The following is a 25,739-nucleotide window of genomic DNA, read 5'->3' as shown; positions in this document are numbered from 1 at the left end:
TGGCCCCAGCAAACAAGGATGTTCGGGGGGTCAGATGTTCACCAACAGAGAAGCCAAATTTGACTGCTAAGCTTTCCCAGCTGGGAGACACCTTTACCTCACCGTGCCTGGGGTTTCAGCTGTAGGCTCTTGTTAACCAGAAGCCTGAAAGGTCTGCTCCTTGGGCCCGTATAAATAGTTCAGAGATGCGCTCAGGCAGGGCAGGGTCGCAGAGGGACACTTCAACCGTGGAATTCCTCAAATCTGTTTCAGAAACACTGGTTTGGTTCGTTGTCTTCTGGTTGAAGAAACAGATTAATTGAAGTCTGAGGGGTACAAGTGGGTTTTCCAGCAGCCTGAGCTGTGAGCCCCTGGTGGGTGGTTAGAACTAACTCCAGTTCGCAAGGGCAACAAGAAGGACTGATCCTCGCTGGTTACCAAGGTGTCCTTCCTTTGTCAGGAGGTAGGGTTGAGCAGCTATGGAAATGGATTTGGAAAAGAAACACCTCTCGGTAGAAAAGCAAACTCTAAGCTGGGGACTCCAGACAGCCAAGAGTTTCCTAGTTCAGTGGTTTTCAAGAGACGCTCCCGCCCCAAAGAGCACGCCTGCATGCGTCCTCAGGGGTGTGTCAGGTGTGTCGGGCTTTGGTGTGGAAGAAATCTGCTCGGGGTCATGTGGGCAGTGCCACGAGCTGGCCGTTTGGAAGAGGTGGTGAGCGGCTAGTCTGTTCCCCCGTGGCTTCCTCAATGATTACGTAAAACGAACGGTCTCCGGCAGAACCTGTCCTGCGGCGGGCTCTGTCACATCACATCCAGGTGATGGGTCAGAGACGGAGCCGCTGGTTCTGTCCCCAGGCTGTGGTTTGCCCCAGTTCCCTCCTACTCACCTGGGATCACGGAGCCGCTGGTTCTGTCCCCAGGCTGTGGTTTGCCCCAGTTCCCTCCTACTCACCTGGGATCACGTAAGCCAGCATTATACTAGTAGCACGGGAGAAAACGGAGAGCTCGTGAAATCCAACTACTTTATTTCAAAGTTCAGTCCTGTTTGATCGAGACAGAGTTCCCTTGAGTTTGACTCTTTCATTTATTCATTCGTCATTCATTCATTCATGAAAAAAAAATGACTGAGCAGTACTTTTTCTCAGAAACTGCTCCTTCTGTAACAGAGAAGGGCCAAATCTGACTCCATGTTGGCTGTTTTTTTAACTTTAATCTTTGCTTTCGCTGCTTTTGTTCACTAAAAGGACACTGTCTATACACAATGGCCTGCCTCGGGGAACCCCGCCCCTCTGCCTGAAGGTTAAACCAAAGTGCCTTTGTTCAGGGAAGCATCTGGACCATGTCCACCTGCGAATGGCTGCAAGAAACAAGAAATGAACACCTCCCCTCCCTGAGGCTGGCCATTCCAGGGGGTGTTTGCAAATCTTATGGCCTTTTTACTTTACTTCCTCATCTCCTCCCCCTCTCTGTGCTATAAAAGAAACTGGCATCCAAACCCCGAAAAGATGGTTATTTTGAGACACTGGTCTGCCATCTTCTCAGTCTGCCCAGCACCTCGTGTCCAGTTTATTAGCCTGTCGTGCGCCCAGCAGAGCAAACTTGGACTCGGTAACATTTCCACTGTGCCAGACTGACCCTCTCAGAAGAAGCAAATCACTGAGCTAGTCTTCAGTGAATTGACATCTACTGGTCACAACTGATGTTTGCTTTTATAGTTTAAAAAGTTTGGAGGTTAAACAGCCTTAAAATGACTTTTCCTGTCCTGCAGGTGTAGTAGCACCAGATGGTGAAAGTCAGTCCTCTGGGCGTTTGCTTCAAGTTGGCATGGAGGTGATGGGAGGGGAAGATTGCTCAGACTCAGAGGGGTCGGGCTGGGCGGTTCCTTGAAGAGATCACGGCTGAGGAACAGGGGTGGGTGTGGGTGTGTGATTGCTATTAGCTCTGAACTGCTAAGTTTCATTTACCTACAGGCCACTGAAAAGAAATTTTAAGTAGTTTTAGAGATAGAAGTCTGGAGCCTGGGGGAAAGATTGGAGGGAGATACGTATGTAGGAGCCATTGGCAGGTAGGTGGGAATAGCAGCTATGAAATACGGCCAGTCCTCTCCCCTGCTGTTCTTCAGACTGAGGAGAATGTTCAGACTTTTTCAATTGAAAAGAATTTCCATAAAGAAACATCTTTGCTGCGCCCTAAATCAATAAAATCCTACCATTTACTTCTCTTTGTTAAATTTTCTGACCTCCGCTTAGGTCATCTTCCTGGTCTTTCTGAGATTATAAGCAGCTAATGATCAAGGATGTCAGTCCTAAGAGAGTCGGGAGATCCCATGTTTAATCTCCTGTCCTGAGTTTCAGATCTTTTTTCCCTTCCTTTAAGGAGTGAAGTATAAAAGCTTCTTCCCTTCGTCCCTTTCCTTAGCTTTTTTTTTTAATTGAAGTATAGTTGATTAACAACGTTGTGTTAGTTTCAGGTGTACAGCAGTGATTCAGTTATATATATATTTTTCCAGACTCTTTTCCCATATACAAAATGTTGAGTATAGTTTCCTGCTATAAAGTAAGTCCCTGTCGGTTATCTATTTTATACACAGTAGTGTGTATATGTTAATCCCAAACTTCGAATTTTTCTCTCCACCCCCCCCTTCCCCTTTGGTAACCATAACTTTGTTTTCTATGTCTGTGGGTCTGTTTCTGTTTGGTAAATAAGTTCATTTGTATCGTTTTTTTTTAGATTCCAAATATAAGCGATATCATATGCTTTTTGTCTTTTTCTGGCTCTATCATTCTGGAGACTGCTACGTAACTGCTGGGTTTATTTCTTAGTTAATTTCCTTTAATAGTCGAAGAAAGTGGTTGCCAAGGAACTGCTCTATGACAACTTAACGTGCCAGTGCCCTTTTATACAAAATGGAAAATTAACGGGATTCATTATTTAATTTCCTGTGTCAGGTTGATGAATACAGTTTGTGTGTGTGTGTGTTATTCTCTGTACCTTTCCAGCATCTGATGTACAGTGAAGATCATTTCTGCTGTACTGTGCTGTGACTCTGAACTTACAATGTTTTTTTTTTAATAGATCATTATTGGAGTGTAATTGCTTCACAATACTGTGTTAGTTTCTGTGGCAGAACAAAGCGAATCAGCCGTATGCATACACCAATGCTTTTTTACAGGTGTAGAGTCAGTACTTAGTTAGGCTTTTTTTTTTAAGGAACTGGGTTTATGGCAAGCTCAAGCAATAAGGATTAATTAAAAAGATACACAAGACAATCAGGAAGACATAGATCTTCTATTAGTCCACTAAGGCTGCCATAACAAAATACCACAAGCTGGGTGTCTTCAACAGCAGAAATGCATTTTCTCACAGTTCTGGATGCTGGAGCCTTTCTTCCTGGCTTGTGGCCAATCACCTGCTTTGTCCTCGCAGTGGCCTTTGCTCTGTGTGCACTCCTGTGTCTCTTCCTTTTCCTTATAAAGACACCAGTCCTATTGGATTAATGGCCCCACCCTTAAGACCTCATTTTAACTTAATCACCTCTTTACAGACCCTATTTCCAAATCCAGTAACATTCTGCAATTAAGACTTTATGAATTTTCTTTTATAATTTTTTTAAATTTATTTATTTATTTATTTTTGGCTGCGTTGGGTCTTCGTTGCTGCGCGTGGGCTTTCTCTAGTTGCGGCGATCAGGGGCTACTCTTTGTTGTGGTGTGCTGGCTTCTCACTGCAGTGGCTTCTCTTGTTGTGAAGCACGGGCTCTAGGGGCACGGGCTTCTGTAGTTGTGGTGTGTGGGCTCAGTAGTTGTGGCTCAAAGGCTCTAGAGCGCAGGTTCAGTAGTTGTGGCGCATGGGCTCAGTTGCTCCACTGCATGACCAGGGCTCGAACCCGTGTCCCCTGCATTGGCAGGTGGATTCTTAACCACTGAGCCACCAGGGAAGCCCAAGACATCAACATATGAATTTTGAGGGACATAATTCATCCCATAGAAGACCCCGCAGTAACCCAGGAATAAGAAGTGCTTCATGAGGGGTCTCACAGAGGCTGTAACTAGAACCTAGCTGGTTTTAGTGATTTCAGATCTTATCTTACAGTCAGGATGGACCAGGTTATGTTCTGGTAATAAACCTCCCTCCAAACCTCAGTGGCCTACAGCAACAAAGGTATATTTCTTACTTACACTTCTTGTTTTCTATTGGCCAACAGAGCCCTCTGTCTATTCTATTCTATTCTATTCTATTCCATTCCATTCCATTCCATTCCATTCTATTCTTCAGGATCTGGCATTATAGAGCAGCCATTGTATTGAGCACTGCCGGTCTTTGTGCCAGAGGGAAGGAGAGGAGATTCATGGAAAGCCTCACCTCTGAAACAAATGCCCAGTCCCGTAAAGGACATATCGCTTCTGCTCAAAACTCATTTAAACACAAAATTTGGCCAGGCAGAGTCACATGGTAGAGGCTGGACATGCAGTCCTATCAGATGTCTTGAAGGAAAAGAAATACTGTGTGAACAGTGCTAATAACTATCATATTCTTACTCCAGAGCCCCTCCATAGATGCAACTTGGCCACTTGCTCAGACTCTGCTGCATTTTTGTAGATCTTTGCATTTCTCTTCCCTCTCCAAGTAGCTTCCACATAATCTCCTCCATCATCTGTCCTCTACTCCTTAGCTTTTATTATTCACAGTTTTTTGTGCTCATAACCCATCCCTCCTTATGGCCTCTCATAATCTCTTCATCTGCCTCATTAGACTTCTCTGTTCATCCACACCTGGTCCATTATCTCCATACTTCTCAGAAGACATGGTTGCTACAGCTCATAACTGAACAGAGGTTTCACCTCAAGCTACTTCGTGGTCCCTAGTCTATGAACACATTTCTCAAGGGTCTGTCAACTCCTGTTCTCGAATGAGAGGTCTCTGGTTGAAAGTACTGTAGCCACACAAGGCTCCTCCCCCTCAGATGCTTTGTCATAGATGTTACTCTTACAAGGAGCCATGAGCACGGTGGCGACTGTGGTTATCAAGTCTAGGGGGGTTGGTAGTCAAAAGTATGCAATCAGTTATCATTAAGCTATCAGCTCTCAGGGTCAAAGAAATCCAGGAGATTTAATATTGTGAAGAGCTTTTTCACTCCAGTTCTTAAGGATAGTTAAAATTCAGTAAGCTTAATGAACCTACATGGTTATAAGTTTTCTTAATTTATGTGAAGTGGTATAGTGTTAACCCAGAGTGTCCTGTAAAAAGTTAAGAATGTTATATTGTAGAGTGCCAGTGAACATAATGCAAAGAGGTATGGCCAATAATAAAATTATAAAAGAATTCTAAAAAGTATTCAAATAATCAAAATGAATGCAGGAAAAGAACAAAACCAGAGGAGGAAAAGAGAAAACAGGTAATAAAATGGTAGATCTAAATCCAAGCATGACAATAATTATACTAAATCTTAGTAGACTAAACACTCCAATTAAAGGTCAGAGATTATCAGAATTGATTATAAAGCAAGACCCCAGTGCATCCTATTTGCAGGAAACACAACTATAAAGATGCAGACAAGCTGAAAATAAATGGATGCAAAACTACACCAGACGTATGGTAGACCAGGCATTAGAATGCTGGTGTGGTTATATTAATGTCAATTAAAATAGACGCAAAGGTAGAACATTTTACAAAGATAAAGAGGGATGTTTCATAATGACAAAAAGATGTCAATTCGTCAAGAACACCTAACAGTGATGCACGTGTATGCACCCCGTAGTAGGGCATGAAGTAAAAATGGACAAATTTAAAGGAAGGAAATGACAATTCCACAATCACAGCAAGAGTTTTACTACTTTTCATTTAGAAAATGATAGAACAGATAGGCAAAATGGCAGCAACACACTGAGGAGCCGAGCGCTTTCAACCACCTTCTTCTAACTGATATTCATAGAGCGCTGTCCCCAGCAACTACAACACATACTTTTTTTTTTTGCGGTACGCGGGCCTCTCACTGCTGTGGCCTCTCCCGCTGCGGAGCACAGGCTCCGGATGCGCAGGCTCAGCGGCCATGGCTCACGGGCCCAGCCGCTCCGCGGCATGTGGGATCTTCCCGGACCGGGGCACGAACCCGTGTCCCCTGCATCGGCAGGCGGACTCTCAACCACTGCGCCACCAGGGAAGCCCCATACATTTTTTTCAAGTTCAAATACCATGTTCATCAAAAAAGACCACACATTTGACTGTAAAAAAAAGCCTCAATAGATTTACAAGCCGTGCAATCAGAGTGTGCACTCTGTCCCCAGCAGAAGTAAATTAAAAATAAATTACATTAAGGAATATCCCAATATTTGGAAATTAAACAATACACTTCTAAGTAATCCATGATTCAAACAAGAAATTACAAGGGAAATTAAAAAATACATTTAACAAATGGTAATGATGTACCAGAGGAAAATGTATGGCTTTAAATGCTTATAGTAAAGATTTTAAAGTTCTAAAATCAATGACATATGTTCTACTTCTTCAGGTAATTTCTTCAAACTAAAGAAAGGAGAGCAAGGTAAATCTAAAGTAAGTAAAATAAAGGCAATAGTAAAAATAATAATAAATGATAATAATAGAATAAATAATAAATTAAAAGCTATAAGACATCTTGCCTGTATCTTAAGGAAAAACTTATTCTTCATAAACGCTTTCAAAAATAGAAGTGATCAGGGCTTCCCTGGTGGCGCAGTGGTTGAGAGTCCGCCTATCAGAGTGGCTAGAGCTGATGGGATAGGGAACTACTGGAAATCTCATACATTCCTGGCAGGAATGGAAAACGATCCAGGGTCTTTGGCAAACAATTTGGTAGTTGCTACAGACTGAACGTCTGTGTCCCCCGGAAATGTTGAAATCTAATCCCCAATGTGATGGTATTTGGAGGTGGGGCCTGTGGGAGGCGGTTAGGTCATGAGAGCGGAGCCCTCATGAATGGGATTAGTGTCTTCATAAGAGAGACACCAGAGAGCTCCCTCGCCCCTTCTGCCATGTGAGAACACAGTGAGAAGACAGCTATCTAAGAACCAGGCTCTCACCGCTGAATCGCTTTCACCACTGAGTCTGCTGGCGCTTTTATCTTGGCCTTGGCAGCCACCAGGATTGTGAGAAATAAATTTCTGTTGTTTCTAAGCTACCCGGTCTATGGTATTCTAGCCGCCTGTATAGATGGAGACAGCAGTTTCTTACATTTTTAACTTGTATCTACAGCGCTGCCTACCCATGCTACTCCTGTATATCCAAGGGAAATGAAAACATAACTCTGTGCAAAAGAGTTGTACGTGAATGTTCATAGCAGCAATATTCCAAGAGCAAAAGCTGGGTGGTGGGCAGAGGCAGGAAACCAATGTCCTTCAACAACTGAATGGATGGACAAATTGCGCTTTAGCCATATAGTGGAATACTACTCAGTAATAAAAAGGAATGAACCACTGACCCCTGTAACAACAACCGCTGAGTTGAAGAAGCCAAACACAAAAGGGTCTGTACTTTATTATTCAATTTATATAAATAAAAATTAATCTATGGTGACAACAGTAGAATGGTGGTTTCCTGGTGTCAGGGTTGGAGGGAGGGATGGACTTTTAAAAAGGAATGAAGAACCTTTCTGGGTTTGTGGAATTGTTCTAGATCTTGACTGTGGTTATCTTACGGGTGTATACAGTGGCCAGAGTTCATTTGTTTTAGATGCAGCTTACCATATGTAACTCATTCCTCAATAAAATTGATCAAGAAAAATATATCAGCACGTTTGAAATCGACTCTCCACCTCTGCTAAGTCTTGGGTGGTGGGCTGCTGTCCTTGGTCATCGTTCTGTGTGTTGGAAGGGCTTTGCAAACTTTTATGGTGGTATCCATAAAGGGTTACCAGTGCTGTGATCTTGGGAGGTTGGTGAGCTTGTTAAAAGTAACAGGAAAGGACCATTTTCTGAGACTTCTCTGTTTTTTTTTTTTTTTTTTTTACAGCGTCACGTCTGACACCAAATGTGTGCGTGTTTTTTCCCATACCCACTCTCCAGTTACCACCTTGGTGTCTTACAATTTAATTCAGTTCTGACACTAACCACGCAGAATTAGCACAAACCCCAAAACCCCACAGGCTTGAGGGCTCAGTCCCATAAGACTCTCCAGCTTCAGACACCAGTTCCGAGACTGGACCTCTCATATGTCTGACTGACTGGTTGTAAAATTGGGGGTTCTCACAACCCCTCCTCAGGTTTGACAGTTTGCTAGAGCAGCTCACAGAACTCAGAAAACCCGTTTACTTTCTATGGCCCGTTTCTTAGGAAAGATGCAACTCAGGAAGAGCCGAATGAAAGGGATGTGTAGGGTGAGGTAGGTGGGAAGGGGTGCAGAGCTTCCGTGTCCTTGCCAGGGGCACCACCCTCCTAGCACCAACCTGGAAGCGTTCTGAACCCCGTTGGTTAGGTTTTCATGGAGGTTCTCTTACATAGACATGACTGATTAATTTATTAGCCACTGATTCTTTTTTTAACTTTTTATTTTATATTAGAATATAGCCGATTAACAATGTTGTGATAGTTTCAGGTGCACAGCAAAGGGACTCAGCCGTACCTGTGCACGTATCCATTGTCCCCCATGGCCGCTGTTTATTGAAATCAAGCTCCAGCCCTTCTCCCCTTCCTGGAGGTTAGGGGGTGGGGATGAAAGTTACAACCCTTTACTCACTTGGCTGGTCCCTATGGCAACCAGTCCCCCTCCTTGGGGCGGGGTGTGGGCGGGGTGAAACCCAGGCAAGAGTCACCTCATTAGCATAAACTCGGGAGTGGTTGGAAGGGGCTCATTACAAATAACAGAGATGCTCCTCTCCTCCGTACCACTCAGGGAATTACAAGATTTTTAGGAACTCTGTGCCGGCTACTGGGGACAAAGACAAAATATATATTTCTTACTATGTCCCAAAATTGCTCCTCCCCACTGAGTGAAGAGGGTGAATCTAATCTTGTTTTCCCTTAGTGCCAAGGACGTGTTTGGGCTTTAGCATCGGCTGAGTTTTTCCTTTCAATATGTAAAAAATACACACACATGATTGCGATTTGAAAGAAGTCCAAAGCAAATCTTTCACAACCGTAATGACATCCAGAGCCGTATAATTTGAAAGATAAGAATTGTTTTTCGTGCAGTCATATAGATTGTGTCTGTAAGTGTAGTCTTCTTAATTATATGTACTACTTTAGCTTCTGAAACTGCCATGGCCTCTTCCTGGCAGGGTGCCCTGGTGTCCGGGGACAGGGCTGGCCCCGTTGACTTTCCCAGGCCCTAGGAACAGAGGGGGTAGCTACTTATAATCTGGAGAGCCATGCAAAAGAGTTTTCGTTTGTGGCCTCAACATGCAAATCTTTGAGTCTCAATCATACTCCCTGAGTTTCCTCTGGGTCTGAGAGTCAGATAAACTCCCAGGTCCCAATTTAACTCATTCAAACTCGTCTTTTTTTTTTTTTTATTTTTTGCGGTATGCGGGCCTCTCACTGCTGTGGCCTCTCCCGTTGCGGAGCACAGGCTCCGGACGCGCAGGCTCAGCGGCCACGGCTCACGGGCCCAGCCGCTCCGCGGCATGTGGGATCTTCCCGGACCGGGGCACGAACCCGTGTCCCCTGCATCGGCAGGCGGACTCTCAACCACTGCGCCACCAGGGAAGCCCCAAACTCGTCTTTTTTGAGTCTTGTGCAAGCATCTGGCTCCTTGGAACGTGAGCACAGCTCCAAAGGTGCAACGCCCAGGGCTTCTAAGACCCATATGTGGGTTGCTCCGAGGTCAGGCAGAAGGTGAAATTGAACTAAACAAACTCACTGAGTTGGGATACAACCACTAAAGTTCTTTTGGATGTGTTTTGAAACCATAAATCACAATTTTCTTCCAAACACTCAGCCAGGATTTTTCTTAGAACATGGCTTCACTTTTCTTAAATAAAATAGACCCATATTACAGCAGTTTTGTAAAATATGGTTGATACACAATGAGACAGCTAGATATCGTTCAGGCCGTCCATGCATCAGACACACAGAGGGTGTTAGATGTGCAAGAGGTTTATAGGGGACACTCTTGCCAGAGAAAACGGAGATAGAGTTCAGGGAGAAGGGAGAGCAGAGTGACCCCAGGGGAAAGAGAGGGATGGAGGGAAACTGGATGCATTGCTACAAGAGTTTATCAAGCCCATCCGGAGTCTTCAGGCCAAGGACACCCATCAGAGGAGTCCCGCACCTTCCGGAATGGACCTGCCTTAGTAACCCTGCCACACTAGGTCTTTGGCTGAGATATTATATTATATATAATATTGTATATATATGTATATATACATATATGTGTGTGTATATATATATACACACACACAATGTTTATAGTGGTTTTCTCGGGAAATAGTAAGTAACATTTTTGTATGGGGGGAGGTTCTTTGTACTTTTATATCTTCCAAAATTTCTGCACTTCGGTATGTGTATTCTTAAATCTAGTTTGAGATTTCGACAAGTCTCTCTCTCTCTTTTTTTTAAAGTAATCCCTTTCCTAATTTCAGAAATTGGCAATGCTCATGGCGCGTGTGTGCCCGCGTGTGTGTATGTGTGTGTGTGTGTCCTTGCTTGGGCCAATTTGCACCAAGCTTCCTGATTCTTCTTTTTCACCTTCCCCAGATTCTCCTTCTTCCAGAAAATTCACTGGAAACATCTCTTTGGGATAAGAAACAAACCTGTTTATAACCTTCTGTCCACTTTCCCTTACCTAAGTGAGTTTGTAGGTTACTGGCTGATAATTATTGTACACTAAAAATTGGGAACTAATCCAGACACAGAAAAACATGTGTCCTGGGCTCTCCAAAGAAGCATAATGAATCCATTTGGAGGACAAGCCCCAGATTAGGGTCTTATGAAATTCGAAATGAAGTTGTGCCCTGAAAGGATATATAACTAAGATCTTCTAGCCTATTTTACAAGTTAATTGCATTGTAAGGTCATTTTGGCTACAAAAGCTACATTGGGTTCAATAGAGTCCCTTCCAAAATTCATGTCCACCCAGAACCTCAGGATATGATCTTATTTGGAAACAGTTCTTTGCAGATATAACTAGTTAAGATGAGCTCATTTTGGATTAAGGTGGGCTTTAAATCCAATGACTGTTGTCCTTATAAGAAGGCAATGTGAAGACGCAGGGGTGACATATCCAAGGAAGACTATAGGAAGACAGGAGCAGAGACGGGATTGATGTGTCCACAAGCCAAGGCATGCTTTCCTTGCGTCCCTCCCAGCACCTTCAGAGGAGGCATGATCCCGTCCACCCCTTGCTTCTAGACTTCTATCCTCCAGAGCAGTGAGAAAATAAATGTTTGCTGAATTAAGCCACCCAGTTTGTAGTACTTTGTCACAGCAGCCCTAGGGAACTAACATAGAAGGCAATGTGACAAAGCTGCTCTGGAGAGGGGCATGAGGACCGAGAACTCATGAGCAGAGGGGTCATTGCATGCCTTCCTCATGTTCCCGCCCCTCCATCAACAAAGTTCACTAGATGAAGCATCCTAGATGGGGATTGGTAATACCTGAGCTACGTTGAGGACTGGTCCTCTCTGCCTACTCACATTCCAAAGCCGAATGCTGGGCTGGATACGATTCTTCATCTTCATGTGCAAACAGATAGCAAACAGTGTGTAAAGAGTTTCCTTCATGGCTCCGGGTCACCCAAGAGCAGAGATGCTCATCCCCACAGACTAGCTGGTTCTTCTGCTTCTCTCTGTTGACTAGAGAGTGCAAATGAGATGAAGGGGGGGGCTTTGTTTTAAATGCACCCTGACAGTTTATGATCATGACCATGAACAAGGTAGCAGCCTAGGGACAATTTGCAGGTGATGGTTCATTGCCAGCCTCTCCGTGGGAAAACATCGATCTTCAGTCACAAAGGTGATGTCATGGGAAATCAGCAGAGGCCATGCACCGAGGGGACCTGGAGGGGCCAGGACTGGGAAGGGGACCTGGGAAGAAATGGCTGCAGCTGTGTGCAGGTAGCAGACCGTGGCTGAGGGGTCAGCGTGAGCACAGGGCAGCTAGCAGTTTGGTAAGCCCTGGGGGTGAAGCCAAAGCAGAAGCCAGACGCTGTGAGGGCACCCTGAAGAACAGAGGGTCCGCTAGTGTCTTTGTCAGGAAAGATGAATTGGGGATGGAGAGGGAGTAAGCAGGAGGCAGAGTGTGGGATGACGCCCAGAGGGGAGGGGAGAGCAGAGTGTGAGGGAGGAGAGGGAATGAATGGGACATAGACCTGCGCGTGCTGGAGGGCCCGCAGCACTGCTGCAGTTCTTCAGCGCACAGAATACCATCACGGACATGGTTTCCTGGAGTTTAACTTCTCCCCCTGCTCTGATTTTGTCTTGGTGTAAGCAAAGTTGATAGGTGTGTGCTGTGGTTTAGCAGGACCCTTCAGGGTCTGGGGGCCTCAAAGGTCTTCATGTCCTGCACTGATCTTACTTTACTTGTTTATGTGTTTCACTGTGTGGCAGGCGGCCACTTTTCAGAAGTTCAGTCCAAGTTCTGGGTTGCCAAGTGGCATGAAATAGCGATAAACCGATCCCTGCAGCTTCATATGAATGTGGAAATAAGCAGAGAAATAGTAGGAAAATTGGGGAGTGTGTATCACGCGGACTGGAGTCGTTTGGGGGACTCTAATGAGATACTGTATATGGAAAGCAGGTGGGGTCCAACCAAGAAAGAGAAAGCACACTGTAGGTTAAACAGAGAAATGTTAGCATCAAAATTATCAACTATATGGGCTTCCCTGGTGGCGCAGTGGTTGAGAGTCCGCCTGCCGATGCAGGGGATGCGGGTTCGTGCCCCGGTCCAGGAAGATCCCACATGCCGCAGAGCGGCTGGGCCTGTGAGCCATGGTCGCTGAGCCTGTGCATCTGGAGCCTGTGCTCTGCAACGGGGGAGGCCACAACAGTGAGAGGCCCGCGTAGCGCAAAAAAAAAAACCAAAAAAATCTATAATAAAGGAATAGCTACAAGACGTAAGAAAACTTTTTAGGGTACCCTAGGGCTGAGGGATGACCCCCAAAGGAGGACAAACTTGGAAGGGGTTCTGATCTCCCTGGAGAAGGTGTGGATGGGCCACTGGACAGCAGAGAAGCTGGCTGATTTAGCCAAGCTAGAGCTGGTCTGGACTTGATGGGCGAGCAAGGAGGGCAGACAGGGAGCAGTCTTCTGCAGTCAGTGGCACTGGGCAGTGGGAGCCTGGGTTCAAGAGGGGCCAGGGGGCCTTCAGAGGAGCAGACTGCATGGCTGGGTTCCCAGAGGGAAGCCTGCGGAGGTGGACACCTGGCCACAGGCATGCTGCACCAGCGCCATGCTGGGGCTTTTTTGTCCTGTGTCAAGAGGTGTGTGGAGAGATCATCAGTCAGCTTGAGGATGCAGGGTGGCAGAGGGACCACTTGCAGGCCCTGTGGCCCTGACAGGACCCCCTGGAAGCTCTCACGCACACATGGCTGACTCTCATCCTTCCCACGGAAGTTGCAGGAAGCCCCTACCTCCTGCAATGCCCCTCAGTTGAGCAAGCTTAACATGGTGCTCATTTTAAAGGAGAAATAAAGGAATGTCATTGTATATCACCAAGCCTATGTTGGAGGGTGCATCTGGAGCCAGAGGAAATCAATTGATAATGACACAGAGCTTAGTGAAGAGACTGGCACGTAGTAGGTGCTCAGTGATTGAAAGCTGTGAGTGTTATACTTCTTACTCGGAGAAACAATAAACTTAAATTATCTGGAAGGCATTTGAATGTTAGGCAGCCGTGTTAATATTTCTTGTTCTGTAATTTTTGTGGTGTATTATTTAACTAGACACAAAGTTAAGAATCTGTGTGTAAGCTGTTTCTCATTTCTAATTCATGTTTACTTTTTTGTTTTTTCATTTTCTTTTTGTCTAGGTCTTATATAACATCTTAATCGCCTTCACAAAGATGCATAAATTTGAAGACATAGAACCTGTGGACATCTTGGCCGGATGTGCCCGATTCATTATCGTGGGGTGCGGGGGAGTATTTTTCGGCGTCATTTTTGGATTCATTTCTGCGTTTATCACACGTTTCACTCAGAACATCTCAGCAATTGAACCCCTCATCGTCTTCATGTTCAGCTACTTGTCCTACTTAGTGGCTGAGACGCTCTATCTCTCTGGCATCCTGGCGTGAGTACGAACCAAGGACCAACTCTCATCCAATAAAAGAGAGTTTAGGACCACATCTGGTGGACCAGGCTTTGAGAAAGGCCTGACTCCTAATGCCAATCTTCAAAAGCGTTTCAGGATCCAGGTTTTTTGAACTTTTGTAAAATCCAATTCAGGTCCTTTGCCAAACAAATGTTCTCTCCAGCATTTGCTTTTGCTCTGTTCTGGTGATTTTCCTGCATAGCAATTATAAGGTCAATTTATAACTCTCAGAAAAGCTGCTGCAGAGAAGAGCTGGGGGAGGTTCAAGGTTAAAGTCTCGCTTCAGTCGTTATTTTTTTTCCTTGAAAAATGCATTATTTTAAAGTTAAAGGGAAGCGTACCGTGAGCTACTATCATTCCTGGGCTCTGCCTTCTCCTATTTCCCTCAAATCACATCACAGCTCCAGGACTGGTCAGTGTGGAGTGAAACTGGGTAGATGGGATAAGACTAGACATTCAGATTTTTTTTCCTAATGAAAAGATCTTTGAAATGTTTATCCTTGTGTAGATCTTGGAATGAAGCTTCTCAACTTGGCTTATTGTATCTGATCATGTTGCCTTCTTTATGACATCATCCTCATACCCAGCCACTTGGGCACAATGTTATTGTATAGAAATATTTATCTTAATTAAATACAGTAGTGTAAAGTCTAGGCACTCATCATTTTCCCACCTTAGAAGTGAGCAAACTACTAAGACAAGGCAAAGTCCTTTCTTTCCCATCCAGACTTGCTAAGTGACTCTAGAACAAAACATTTTAAAGGAAAAATTTCTCATTAAAATTTTGTAGGAAACATTACAATGTGAGGGGGTCTCGCTGAAGTATTCTTTCTAGGTAACTGCACTGGGTTATTTTGGTTTAAGGCAGGTGAAGTAGAGAGTACGAGGTGGGGCTGACAGAGCTCATGATGGGGGTGGAGGGAGCAAAGTAAAAACAGTCCTGCTTCTGGCTCGTGCATGAATTGTGAGCCATTTTGTTGCGGGAAAACCGTGTCAAGCCCACCTTCCCTACCACACTCAACTTGTGCAAGACCCCTTAGGGAGGAAGAAGAAAGAAAATCTCAGGAAAAACCTGCAGCCAGAGAGAGGATTGGAGAAGACGTTCTCTCTGGATAGAAACAGGATTTGTGTCTCTGTACCATCACCAATAGGGAGGACTTTCCAATGAGGGGCAAGGTCTTGTGGCTTCTCCCTGAGACTCCTTTCCTTTTGCAGAATCACAGCCTGTGCAGTGACCATGAAAAAGTACGTTGAAGAAAACGTGTCCCAGACATCCTACACGACCATCAAGTATTTCATGAAGATGTTGAGCAGCGTCAGCGAGACCCTGATCTTCATGTTCATGGGCGTGTCCACTGTGGGGAAGAACCACGAGTGGAACTGGGCCTTCGTCTGCTTCACCCTGGCCTTCTGCCAGATCTGGAGAGCCATCAGTAAGACACAGCAGGGCCCGGAGAGTCCCACCTGCTTCTTTTTTTATTTTTCTTATTCCTTCCTGCAAGGTTAAAGCAAAAGCAATGGGGTGATGCCAACTGGTTTTACTGGTTAGGGGGGTTTGGGTACCTTGTAGTGACCAGGAATGTTCCCCGTTTGCTTCCTCAATCAGTTCAGAATAATCACTGGCCGATAAGGTTCTGCACTGAAGCAAGGCTGAAGCAGGAGCACTTGTTTTTAATTGAGAGAAAACTCTCACATCTACACATTTAAATATAACTCAGTACATTCATCCCTTGCTCTTCACTTCTTTGCCAGCTTATGAGTTCTTGCACCATAAATCAGATACAGATTATAAACTGCGGGCTTTCTTTTATACTTTTGTTACAGGAAAAGTGAGATCTCACAAACTGTAAGGCAAGTACTGTTAGAAAACCGTCTCCTAACTATTACAAGTGGTTTTAGTGAAGGGTTGAGTGTGATATATAGAAAACAAAGGAAGTGAATCTCTATTTTTGAAAAGTGCTTAGTAAAGGCAACTCTACAGTGTAACTGGTGTCACCCCTATAAAATATGCCTAACTTAAAAACACGAGGTGTCTTGACTAATGGCTTTTAATTTAACTTGTATATTTATGTTTCTGGAGCTAGAAAGAACACTCAGTACTGAACTACAAGATATGCTTTACCTTTTGATTAGAAGAGATTATGATTTTAAATGACTTCAACCAATATTTGAAGCATTTTTTTACGTGAATTTGACCAGTATTTTCAAGCCAATTGCTCAAAGAGAAATTAGGAGAAATGGCTCAGAATTCATCTTGAACATATCCATTCTAAATTTAGAATGGTTTTTAGGATTTAGGCAAGAATAACAAGAATGTAGAAATATTAAAAATATTCATAAAAATAGCTCTGAATATATGTGCCTATTGGGTCTCCAGGGGAGAAAAGAATTAAGGATTCTGTGATATAAATTTATAATCTCACAAGTCCTACCAGTATGACTAACTAGCTATTTGATCTTGGACAGATAGTTAACTACTCAAAATCTTCTTCCCCAACCACAAAATGGTGGGTCTGGACAAATTTCGTAAGTCCCTTTCAGTTCTACTACTGTAGGGATCTACAGGACAGTAGGGTTCATGTCAAGAGTACCACCTCAGAACTTCTGCCCAGCCAACAGGCATAGAAACCAGCTGGGAGATTAATGCTGGGGAGACCTCACGATGCTTTGTGACCAGCCACCCAGCTCCTTCATTTTCCATCTGAGAGAAATGATGTAACAGTTCCCAGGAGAATGACTTGGCCACGTCACAGCGAGGGACAGAGCCAGGTGTCGGAGTCCAGCTCTCCCACTCCTGCCTGACTCATCCTAGCTAAGAATAGTTCAACTCATGAAGGCTTACAACATAGAAGGTCGTGCTTTATGTTATTCATAGATATTAAATTATTAAACCTTACGTCCACCTTCTGGTGTGAGTACTCAGTACCTCCAGAAAGCAGATGAGAAGATGCGTACATGAAAAGATTGACTTTTGCCCAAGGTCACAGGACTAGCCCGTGGAGGAGCCGGGACAAACAAAACAAAATGAGAAAAATTAAATTTTACTGTGTCCGGCACTGTCAGTGTCCCTACTATCAGAGGATGCTAGGAAAGAATAACAAGAATGTAGAAATATTAAAAATATTCATTAAAGTAACTCTGAATATATGTGCCTGTTGGGTCTTCAGGAGAGAAAAGAATTAAGGGTACTCTGGTATAAATTTATAACGTCACATCAAGTCCTATCACTGTTACTAACTAGCTATTTGACCTTGGACAGAGAGTTAACTACTCAAAAGCTTCTTCCCCAACCACACAACAGTGGGTGTGGACAAATTTGTTAGGTCCCTTTCAGTTCTAGTACTGTGGGGATCTACAGGGCAGTAGAGTTAACGTCAGTGATGCTTGCTGTGATGTCTGTGCGATTAGAAACCACATGAGGATACCGAGAGGTTTACTGTTCTCCAGGGAGACCTCTGCTTTGATGAGTCAGAGCATCAGTGAAGGGACCTTTCTCACTAGGAACCACTGCATGGGTGGCAGCTCAGCCACATGGGGATGGAAAACCAATGTGGTAGAAAACACCTCTGTGTTTTCAGCAAGCTCTCCTGCCCTCCACCTTCCACTTACTGACAGTAAGAAACCCCTCCTTGGACCCCTTGCCAACTTCCTTTCTTTTTTGCATTGAACCTCAAGAAGAACCAAACCAACCACAAAAGATTTGCTCACCTGCACAGACCCCAGGCACTGCGAGGGCTAATCTCACCTTCAAAATCACACACCTCCTCTGCTGACCCAGGGAGAGTATGAGCTGATAAAAATGCTTCTACCCTCCAAGTGATACCCTTGCTTTTCTTAGTTTTGAAAGGCTGAGCAAAATTTATAAAATAGATTAGAAAATATATACCATTTCTTATATCAAAAGTATCAAGATTTATTACTTTAAATACACACACACACACACACACACACACACGTGCACACGCACAGAGGCAGTCATGCTGGGAAACTACCAGAGAACACTTCTGACTTGAAGCACTGCCGTCTCACAGCTACCCAAGAAGTAAAGAGTTTTGTAAGCTGTTCTGTTTGGGACAGACTGCCATGGGTGTGATGGAATTAGGTTGCGTCGTTTTGTGGGCACGTGCACACGACTTGGGTTCACTAATGCTGCTTTGTCTCCTCGTTCGTGACCCTCTGCTCTAATACGTATTTCCCCCCTTCTAGGCGTGTTTGCTCTCTTCTATATCAGTAACCAGTTTCGGACTTTCCCCTTCTCCATCAAGGACCAGTGCATAATTTTCTACAGTGGTGTCCGAGGAGCTGGAAGTTTTTCACTTGCGTTTTTGCTTCCTCTATCTCTTTTTCCTAGGAAGAAAATGTTTGTCACTGCTACTCTAGTAGTTATATATTTTACTGTATTTATCCAGGTTGGTAGATTTCTTTCATATTTGAAATAAGTCGATTCTTCTCAGGATTGTGTATTAAATTAGTAAAATACCAAGAAAGGGACACTTTATCTGATTTTCAGACAAGTGCCCAAACTAAATTCCCAAATATTTCTAGATCGTGTTTTTGGTCATCCTGTAACCTCGACATTTTGTGACCTTTTAATTGATAAAAGATATCAATCAAAATATCCCTTTGTACAGGTGAATGAGAGCTCGCCTGATGTCTATTGCTGAACATGAGATAACAATTGGTATTAAATAGTTTTTATTATAGCTGGTATTAGCTCTCAGCAAACTAATGGGAGGTTATTTTAAGGAATGAAACTAAATCCCTGCTTTAAATTATAGACATCAGGCCTATTTTTATTGCAGAGTGTAAAGGTATTAAGTAAGAACTAAAGTAAACACTGGAGCATTTATCCAGGAGAAACTAGTACAAAACAAAGACATTAAAATTGGAAGTTCTAAATTTGCAATAGATTTGCTCTCTATCGTGACAGTCTTCACTACAACAAAATGCTTTATTTTGTGGTTTATGATCTAGGGAATCACAATTGGCCCTCTGGTCAGGTACCTGGATGTTAGAAAGACCAATAAAAAAGAATCCATCAACGAAGAACTTCATACCCGTGTAAGTTATCTCTTGGTCATAATTAATAAGTTGATAAGACGTTCCCTCTTCGTCACCTATGGGAGTGATTTAGAACTTTGATGAGGTGTGTATATGTCACTAGACATGGCCTCTTTCCTCTCCAGCTCCACCAACAGTGACTGTACTAGTTTCCTGGTGCTGCTGTAGGAAATTATCATAGACTTAGTAGCTTACATCTTACAGTTATTATCTTACAGTTCTGGAAGTCAGAAGTTCACAATGGGTTTCACCGGGATAAAATCAAGATGTAGCAGGGCTGCATTTCTTTCTAGGGGTTCTAGGAAAGGGTCTGTTTTCTTGCCTCTTCCAGCTTCTAGAGGTTCTTGGCATTCCTCGGCTTGTGGACCCGTCCTGTCTTCAAAGCCAACAATGACCAGTCAGGGCTTTCTCATGCTGCATCAGTCTGATACTGACTCTTCTGCCTTCCTCTTCCACATTAAAGATCTTTATGGTTATACTGGGCCGATGGGGGTAATTTAGGGTATTCTCTCTATCATCAGGTCAGCTGAATAGCGAACCTAAATTCATCTGCTATCCTAATTCCTCTTTGAATAAAAACTAACATGCTTGCAGGCCCTGGGGATTAGGACCCTGGACGTCTTTGGGGAACATACATTCTGCCTATCGCATCCGTCCTTTGCTCTTCAAAGACTCATGTCTGTTCCACATGCAAAATACATTAACCGATCCCAACATCTCAAAAGCCTCAATCCACTATAGAATGAACTCAGAGACCAAAAATCTCACCTACATCTTGTGAGTTCAAAAGACCCAACTCTCAGCATCTCAACCATCTAAATCAAGGATGGGTGAGGCTCTAGGTATAATCCGTCCTGAGATACAGTTCCTCTTCACTCTGAACCTGTGAAACTCAAGAAACAAGTCATCTTCTCCCAAAACGCACTGGTAGGACAGTCATCAGATAACGGCTATAGATACTCCTTTTCCAAAAGGGGGAAATATGGAAGGAAAAAAGGAGTCATCTACCCCAAGCAAATTTCCAAGTCTGCTTGGGTTTCCAGTCCTGGTTTCCAGTCCTGGGAACAATCTTCTATGATTCTTTGCTCCACCTTCTGTGTTCTCCCCTCCACCCACTGAGTCATAGTTCTTTTTTCATGAACAGTAGCAGGTGTTTGTGACTTATTAATTTTGTTTTGTTTTGTTTTGTAATTTTTATTGGAGTATAGTTGATTTACAATGTTGTATTAGGTCCAGGTGTACAGCAAAGTGAATCAGTTCTATGTATACATATATCCACTCTGTTTTAGATTCTTTTCCCATATAGGCCATTACAGAGTACCGAGTAGAGTTCCCTGTGCTATACAGTAGGTCCTTACTAGCTATTTATTTTATGCATAGTAGTGTGTATGTGTCAGTCTCATTCTTCCAATATATCCTTGCCCCACTTGCCCCCTGGTAACCATAAGTATGTTTTCTACATCTGTAACTCTAGCGGCTTATTAATTTGTTCAGCCTGCTTCTTGCCTGTAAAATGTGGGGCCCAGTAGCTTTCTTTCATTTCATCTTCTCTCTCTCCCTTTTGGGTCCAAGCTAGCATTGCTTCTGTCAGGCTTCAACAAGGGGAGCAGAACTAGTAGGAGATATATATTAAGAGCTTTGTTGTAAGGAATTGGCTCACCTACTGTGGGTGCTGGATAGACAGATCCAAAATCTGTAGGACAGGCCATCAGGAAGGGTGGACTGGAACTCTCAGGCAAAAGCAAGGGGAATTTTCTTCTGCTTTATTCTTCAGGCCTTTCGAATGATCACATCAGACCCACCCAGATTATCTAGGATAATATCCCTTACTTAAAGGCAACTGATCAGTGACCTTTAATCCTATCTACCAAATACTTCCACAGCAACATCTCAATGGGTATTAATAATAACAGGGGAGTAGCCTAGCCGAGTTGACACCTCAGAAAACTACCATGATGAATAATGTTCAGGGTTGCCTGACTTGCTTCCAAAATTATTGTTCTAAAAAAGAAAGAAAGAAAGAAAGAAAGGAAGGAAGGAAGGAAGGAAGGAAGGAAGAAATCATTATTCTAATGGAACATGGGATTTTCTGCTCTTCCTGAACTTATAATAAAGAAGGGGTAACAGCTTCCAGTTCAGCAGACATGGCCTAGTGGCAGTTTTGGTGACAACTCTGATAAAAGTGAAAAGTCGATCTTGGTCTCTGTTTGTTTTAAGTTTTAAGTCCGACACAGTATTGAAGGGATGGCGTTTCATGTGGCTACAGGAAATAGAAATGAGAACTAATGTATGGAAAACATAGGGTGAGAGGCTTCAGCTCTGTTAATGAAGAGTGTTTGGACAGTTGCTTGTATGGCTCACCCAAAGGTGAAGTGGACGTGTGCAAGCAATAACCGGAAACACTCGGCATAGTTGCTGTACAAGAGATTCAGGCTTGGAGGGGATGATTGACCCACATAATTTGGAGGTTTCTTTCATGCCTGAAAGTCCATAACTTTAATGCTGGAGAAACTGATGAAGTCTTTCAAAATCAGACCTGAATTTCATGGCCAAAGTCACCTAAGGAAATAAAGTAATTTTAATTCCAGGAAACGCAAATGAAAAATTTTCAAGGCCATTTGAAACTATTCAACAGATGGGGATAGGGAGTGAGCATTTTATAATCAGTAGTGCTTTAACCCGATTGAAGATTTTTGTCTCTACCTTCATCCCCTCTGTTCATTATTTTAAGAAATTAGATATATACCTAAGACAATAGAACTGGAACATTTCACCCCTTTCTTATTTTTCTTTTTCTCAAAAAAAGGTATAATTATTGGTAGAGAGTACATAATTATTTCAGAAGTAATTTAGTATTTTAATTTATTTTGCAAAAAAAATTTAGAAGCCATGTTAAACTTCAATGATTACAAATTTAAATTATTTGTAAAGTAATAAATTACGAAGAGACTGTTTTTTCCTAAATTCCTATAAACAATTTGGATAAGGCAAATGTAGTATAATTGGCTTGGATGGTGAGATGTAAATACTGAGACAAAATGATCAGATAAAAACTGAGGCGTTGGGGCTTCCCTGGTGGCGCAGTGGTTGAGAGTCCGCCTGCCGATGCAGGGAACGCGGGTTCGTTCCCCGGTCCGGGAAGATCCCACATGCCGCGGAGAGGCTGGGTCCGTGAGCCATGGCCGCTGAGCCTGCGGGTCCGGAGCCTGTGCTCTGCAGCGGGAGAGGCCACGGCAGTGAGAGGCCCGCGTACCGCAAAAAAAAAAAAAAAGTGAGGTGTGGGAATTCCCTGGTGATCCAGTGGTTAGGACTCTGTGCTTTCGCTGCTGAGGGTGCAGGTTCAGTCCCTGGTGGGGGAACTAAGGTCCCACAAGCCATGTGGCACGGCCCAAAATAAAAAGAAAAAACAAACAAAACAAAACAAAAACTGAGGCATATAGATAAATTTTGTTGTTATATGTTGCTATTATAACAGAATACCTGTAGAATTATATTTTCAGGAGTCGTATAAATTGGATACTGGCATATTCTTTTCTTTCTCAATGAAATTAAAAGAATTAAAAGTTAATTATTAGGCTTTGTATCCATTTGATCTCAGTAATGAGAAATTTCCTAGATCATTCTAGAAAAATAGTATTCAAAGCAAAGCAGGTACCTTGTTTTCATTGCAAGTTATGTGCTTTATTAAAGAAATTCTCTACAGAGGCTTTGTATCACGAAACTAAGTGGTGTTACTGGGAAAGGCATTATAAGCGTCCGTTACATGAACAGTGATGGAAAAGAGGGTGTGCTCCTGGAAAGTAAAGCCCCTTTGTTTTCCAAGGTGCATTAACCCTCCTTGTGTGTCTTGTAGGGCTAACGTTTCATCAGCAAATCATTTTCCTGTGTTTGGTTTTGCAGCTGATGGATCACTTGAAGGCTGGAATTGAAGATGTGTGTGGGCAGTGGAGCCACTACCAAGTGAGAGACAAGTAAGGAGGCAGAGGTCTCACCACCAAGGAGGGATATATGTGACATGCGGAACCTCAGAAGGTTCCACTGGAAGCTAGGTAGATGGGATAAGATAAAAGTAGAAGGAATCCTGAGGAAGGTGGCCAGGAAGATAAAGGGCCTGAGAGCCATGCCATACAAGAAGCAGGCAGAAGTCCTGGGAAATGGAGAGCTACCAGGTGGAGGAAGCAGTGAACTTGGGCTTGGTTGCTTTAGAGGAAACTAGTACAACTGACAAGTGGAAATTAGAGACACCAGATTTAAGTTTAAAACAAGGACAAGTTTCCCAGTGATACGAGAAGCACAACCAGGGAATAACAGGCTTCAAGAGGCTGCAAAGGAGGGTTGGTGAGTCATCAGGGATCCTGGGGAAGAGATTCCTCCATCGTGGGGGAGGTCCTTCCCGCATAACGATTCCGGGGGCCCTCTTCTCCACAACATCTCACATTTCAGAACTCATCCTCTTCTGGATTTAGTCTACAGCCATATTTCTTAATGACGTGACCCGGAGGAGAGTTTATTGAGGATGAGGAAGACGAGATTTTTGAAGTTTTACACTGTTGTTTGGAGGATGTAGGCGTTAGCAGTAGTTCAATTAACCAAATGGTAGACATTTCCAACATATTGATGTTGGTGATGCCAAGAGAGACTAGATCTTTAAAATTCTGGCTCTTGCAGGGTGTGGCACAGAAACTGAGAGCTTTTGAGTGGGATTTTTTTTTTAAGATTTTTTGATGTGGACCATTTTTTAAAGTCTTCATTGAATTTGTTACAATATTGCTTCTGTTTTATGTTTTGGTTTTTGGCTAAGATCATGTGGGATCTTAGCTCCCCGATCAGGAATCAAATCTGCACCCCGTGCATTGGAAGGCGAAATCTTAACCACTGGACTGCCAGGAAAGTCTCCTGAGTGGGATTTTTTTTTATGAGGTAGAAAGAAGCATCGTTTTAGCAGTCCTTACAGTGTTAAAATAGAATTTAAATTCTGTGACTATCCACCGATCTAGAATTTAGGCCATGGATTTTTTTTTTAAGTTCAAATGCCATAGTTATTCCAATGAAGCATTATTAAATATTCTTCCATTTAGCCGAATCTATACCTAACTTTCTAAACTGTGTCAAGAGCAGTAAGACACCCTCACTGTGTTCTAGGTCTTCACAATGTAGTACATGTGATCCTGGGGGTGGGGTGGGGGAGAAGAGAAAGAGCCTGAGCAAATAATTATGGTCAATATGGCGCATGTTGTAACAGAGGCAAATGCATAGAACTATAGCAATACAGAAATGGGAGTGGGTTTGGAAAATAAATGAGTTCTCCAGGCCAAGAAGAATGGGAAGCCTGCCAAGCAACCACAGTAGCAGCAGTGTATTTCCATCTGCAAAGCCAAGGGAGAACATGTCATGGTTTGGATATGGGAGAGTGACAAGGTGAGAAAAAGGTGAGAAAAAAGGAGGACATGACTGGAAAGACAGGGACACGCTTTTATGGTACAGAGCTAAGGAGCTCTCTACAGCCATTAACACTATAAAGTTCTATTTGACCTTTAAAACTCATATCAAAAGGCTATTAAGGGCTTCCCTGGTGGCGCAGTGGTTGAGTCCGCCTGCCGATGCAGGGGACACGGGTTCATGCCCCGGTCCGGGAAGATCCCACATGCCGCGGAGCGGCTGGGCCCGTTAGCCATGGCCGCTAAGCCAGCACGTCTGGAGCCTGTGCTCCACAACGGGAGAGGCCACAACAGTGAGAGGCCCGCGTGCCGCGAAAAAAAAAAAAGGCTATTAAATAGGAGAGTGGCATGGCCATACTTGACTTTTGGAAGACAAACTACAACAGCCATAAGGAAGCTGGATTAGAAAGAGAGGAATTATCTTTCACATGATCTCCTTAACTCTCCTGTGTTATCACTATTCGTCTCATTTTATTTTATTTATTTATTTTAAACTTATTTATTTACTTTTGGCTGCATCGGGTCTTAGTTGCAGCACGCGGGATCTTTCGCTGCAGCACGGGCTTCTCTCTAGTTGTGGTGTGCAGGTTTTCTCTCTCTAGTTGTGGCGTGCGGGCTTCTCTCTAGTTGTAGCATGTGGATTTTCTCTCTCTAGTTGTGGCGTGTGGGTTCCAGAGCGCCTTGGCTCTGTAGTTTGCGGCACGCAGGCTCAGTGGTTGTGGCCCGCGGGCTTAGTTGACCCGCGGCACGTGGGAAGTTAGTTCCCTGACCAGGGATCAGACCCATATCTCCTGCATTGGAAGGCAGATTCTTTACCACTGGACCACCAGGGAAGCCCCTAGTCTCATTTTAAAGATGAGCAACCCTGATTACAGCTTGTCCCTTCCTTTTGTTTGGTTGATTTTCAATGTATTCAGGTCCCTAGGCCATTCTTTCTTTATTTTAAAAAATGTATAAATGCTATGATTATTTTTTTTTAAATGTGTTCAAAGTCACATGTGTTCCAGGCACTGTCATGGTGTTTTTCAGAATAAATTTAAGTG

The 25,739-nt window shown here is 43.6% G+C and overlaps 1 protein-coding gene across 1 annotated transcript in view; it reads left to right on the top strand.

Annotated features, from left to right (window-relative positions):
* SLC9A4 (solute carrier family 9 member A4) overlaps positions 1-25,739 on the top strand; it is a 58,282-nt gene that overhangs the window by 16,079 nt on the left and 16,464 nt on the right. The window contains exons 3-7 of the mRNA XM_027128639.1: positions 13,917-14,176; positions 15,413-15,630; positions 18,404-18,606; positions 19,172-19,258; positions 23,159-23,229. Of these exons, the coding sequence (XP_026984440.1) occupies positions 13,917-14,176; positions 15,413-15,630; positions 18,404-18,606; positions 19,172-19,258; positions 23,159-23,229 (839 nt within the window). The remainder of the gene's footprint in view (positions 1-13,916; positions 14,177-15,412; positions 15,631-18,403; positions 18,607-19,171; positions 19,259-23,158; positions 23,230-25,739) is intronic.

Source organism: Aethalodelphis obliquidens, unplaced genomic scaffold, assembly GCF_003676395.1.
Source record: "Aethalodelphis obliquidens isolate GAN/ISIS:26980383/991018 unplaced genomic scaffold, ASM367639v1 scaffold35, whole genome shotgun sequence".
Lineage (NCBI taxonomy): Eukaryota > Metazoa > Chordata > Mammalia > Artiodactyla > Delphinidae > Aethalodelphis > Aethalodelphis obliquidens.
Note: the sequence above shows the minus strand (reverse complement) of the source record. Positions and strands in the feature narration are given on the sequence as shown.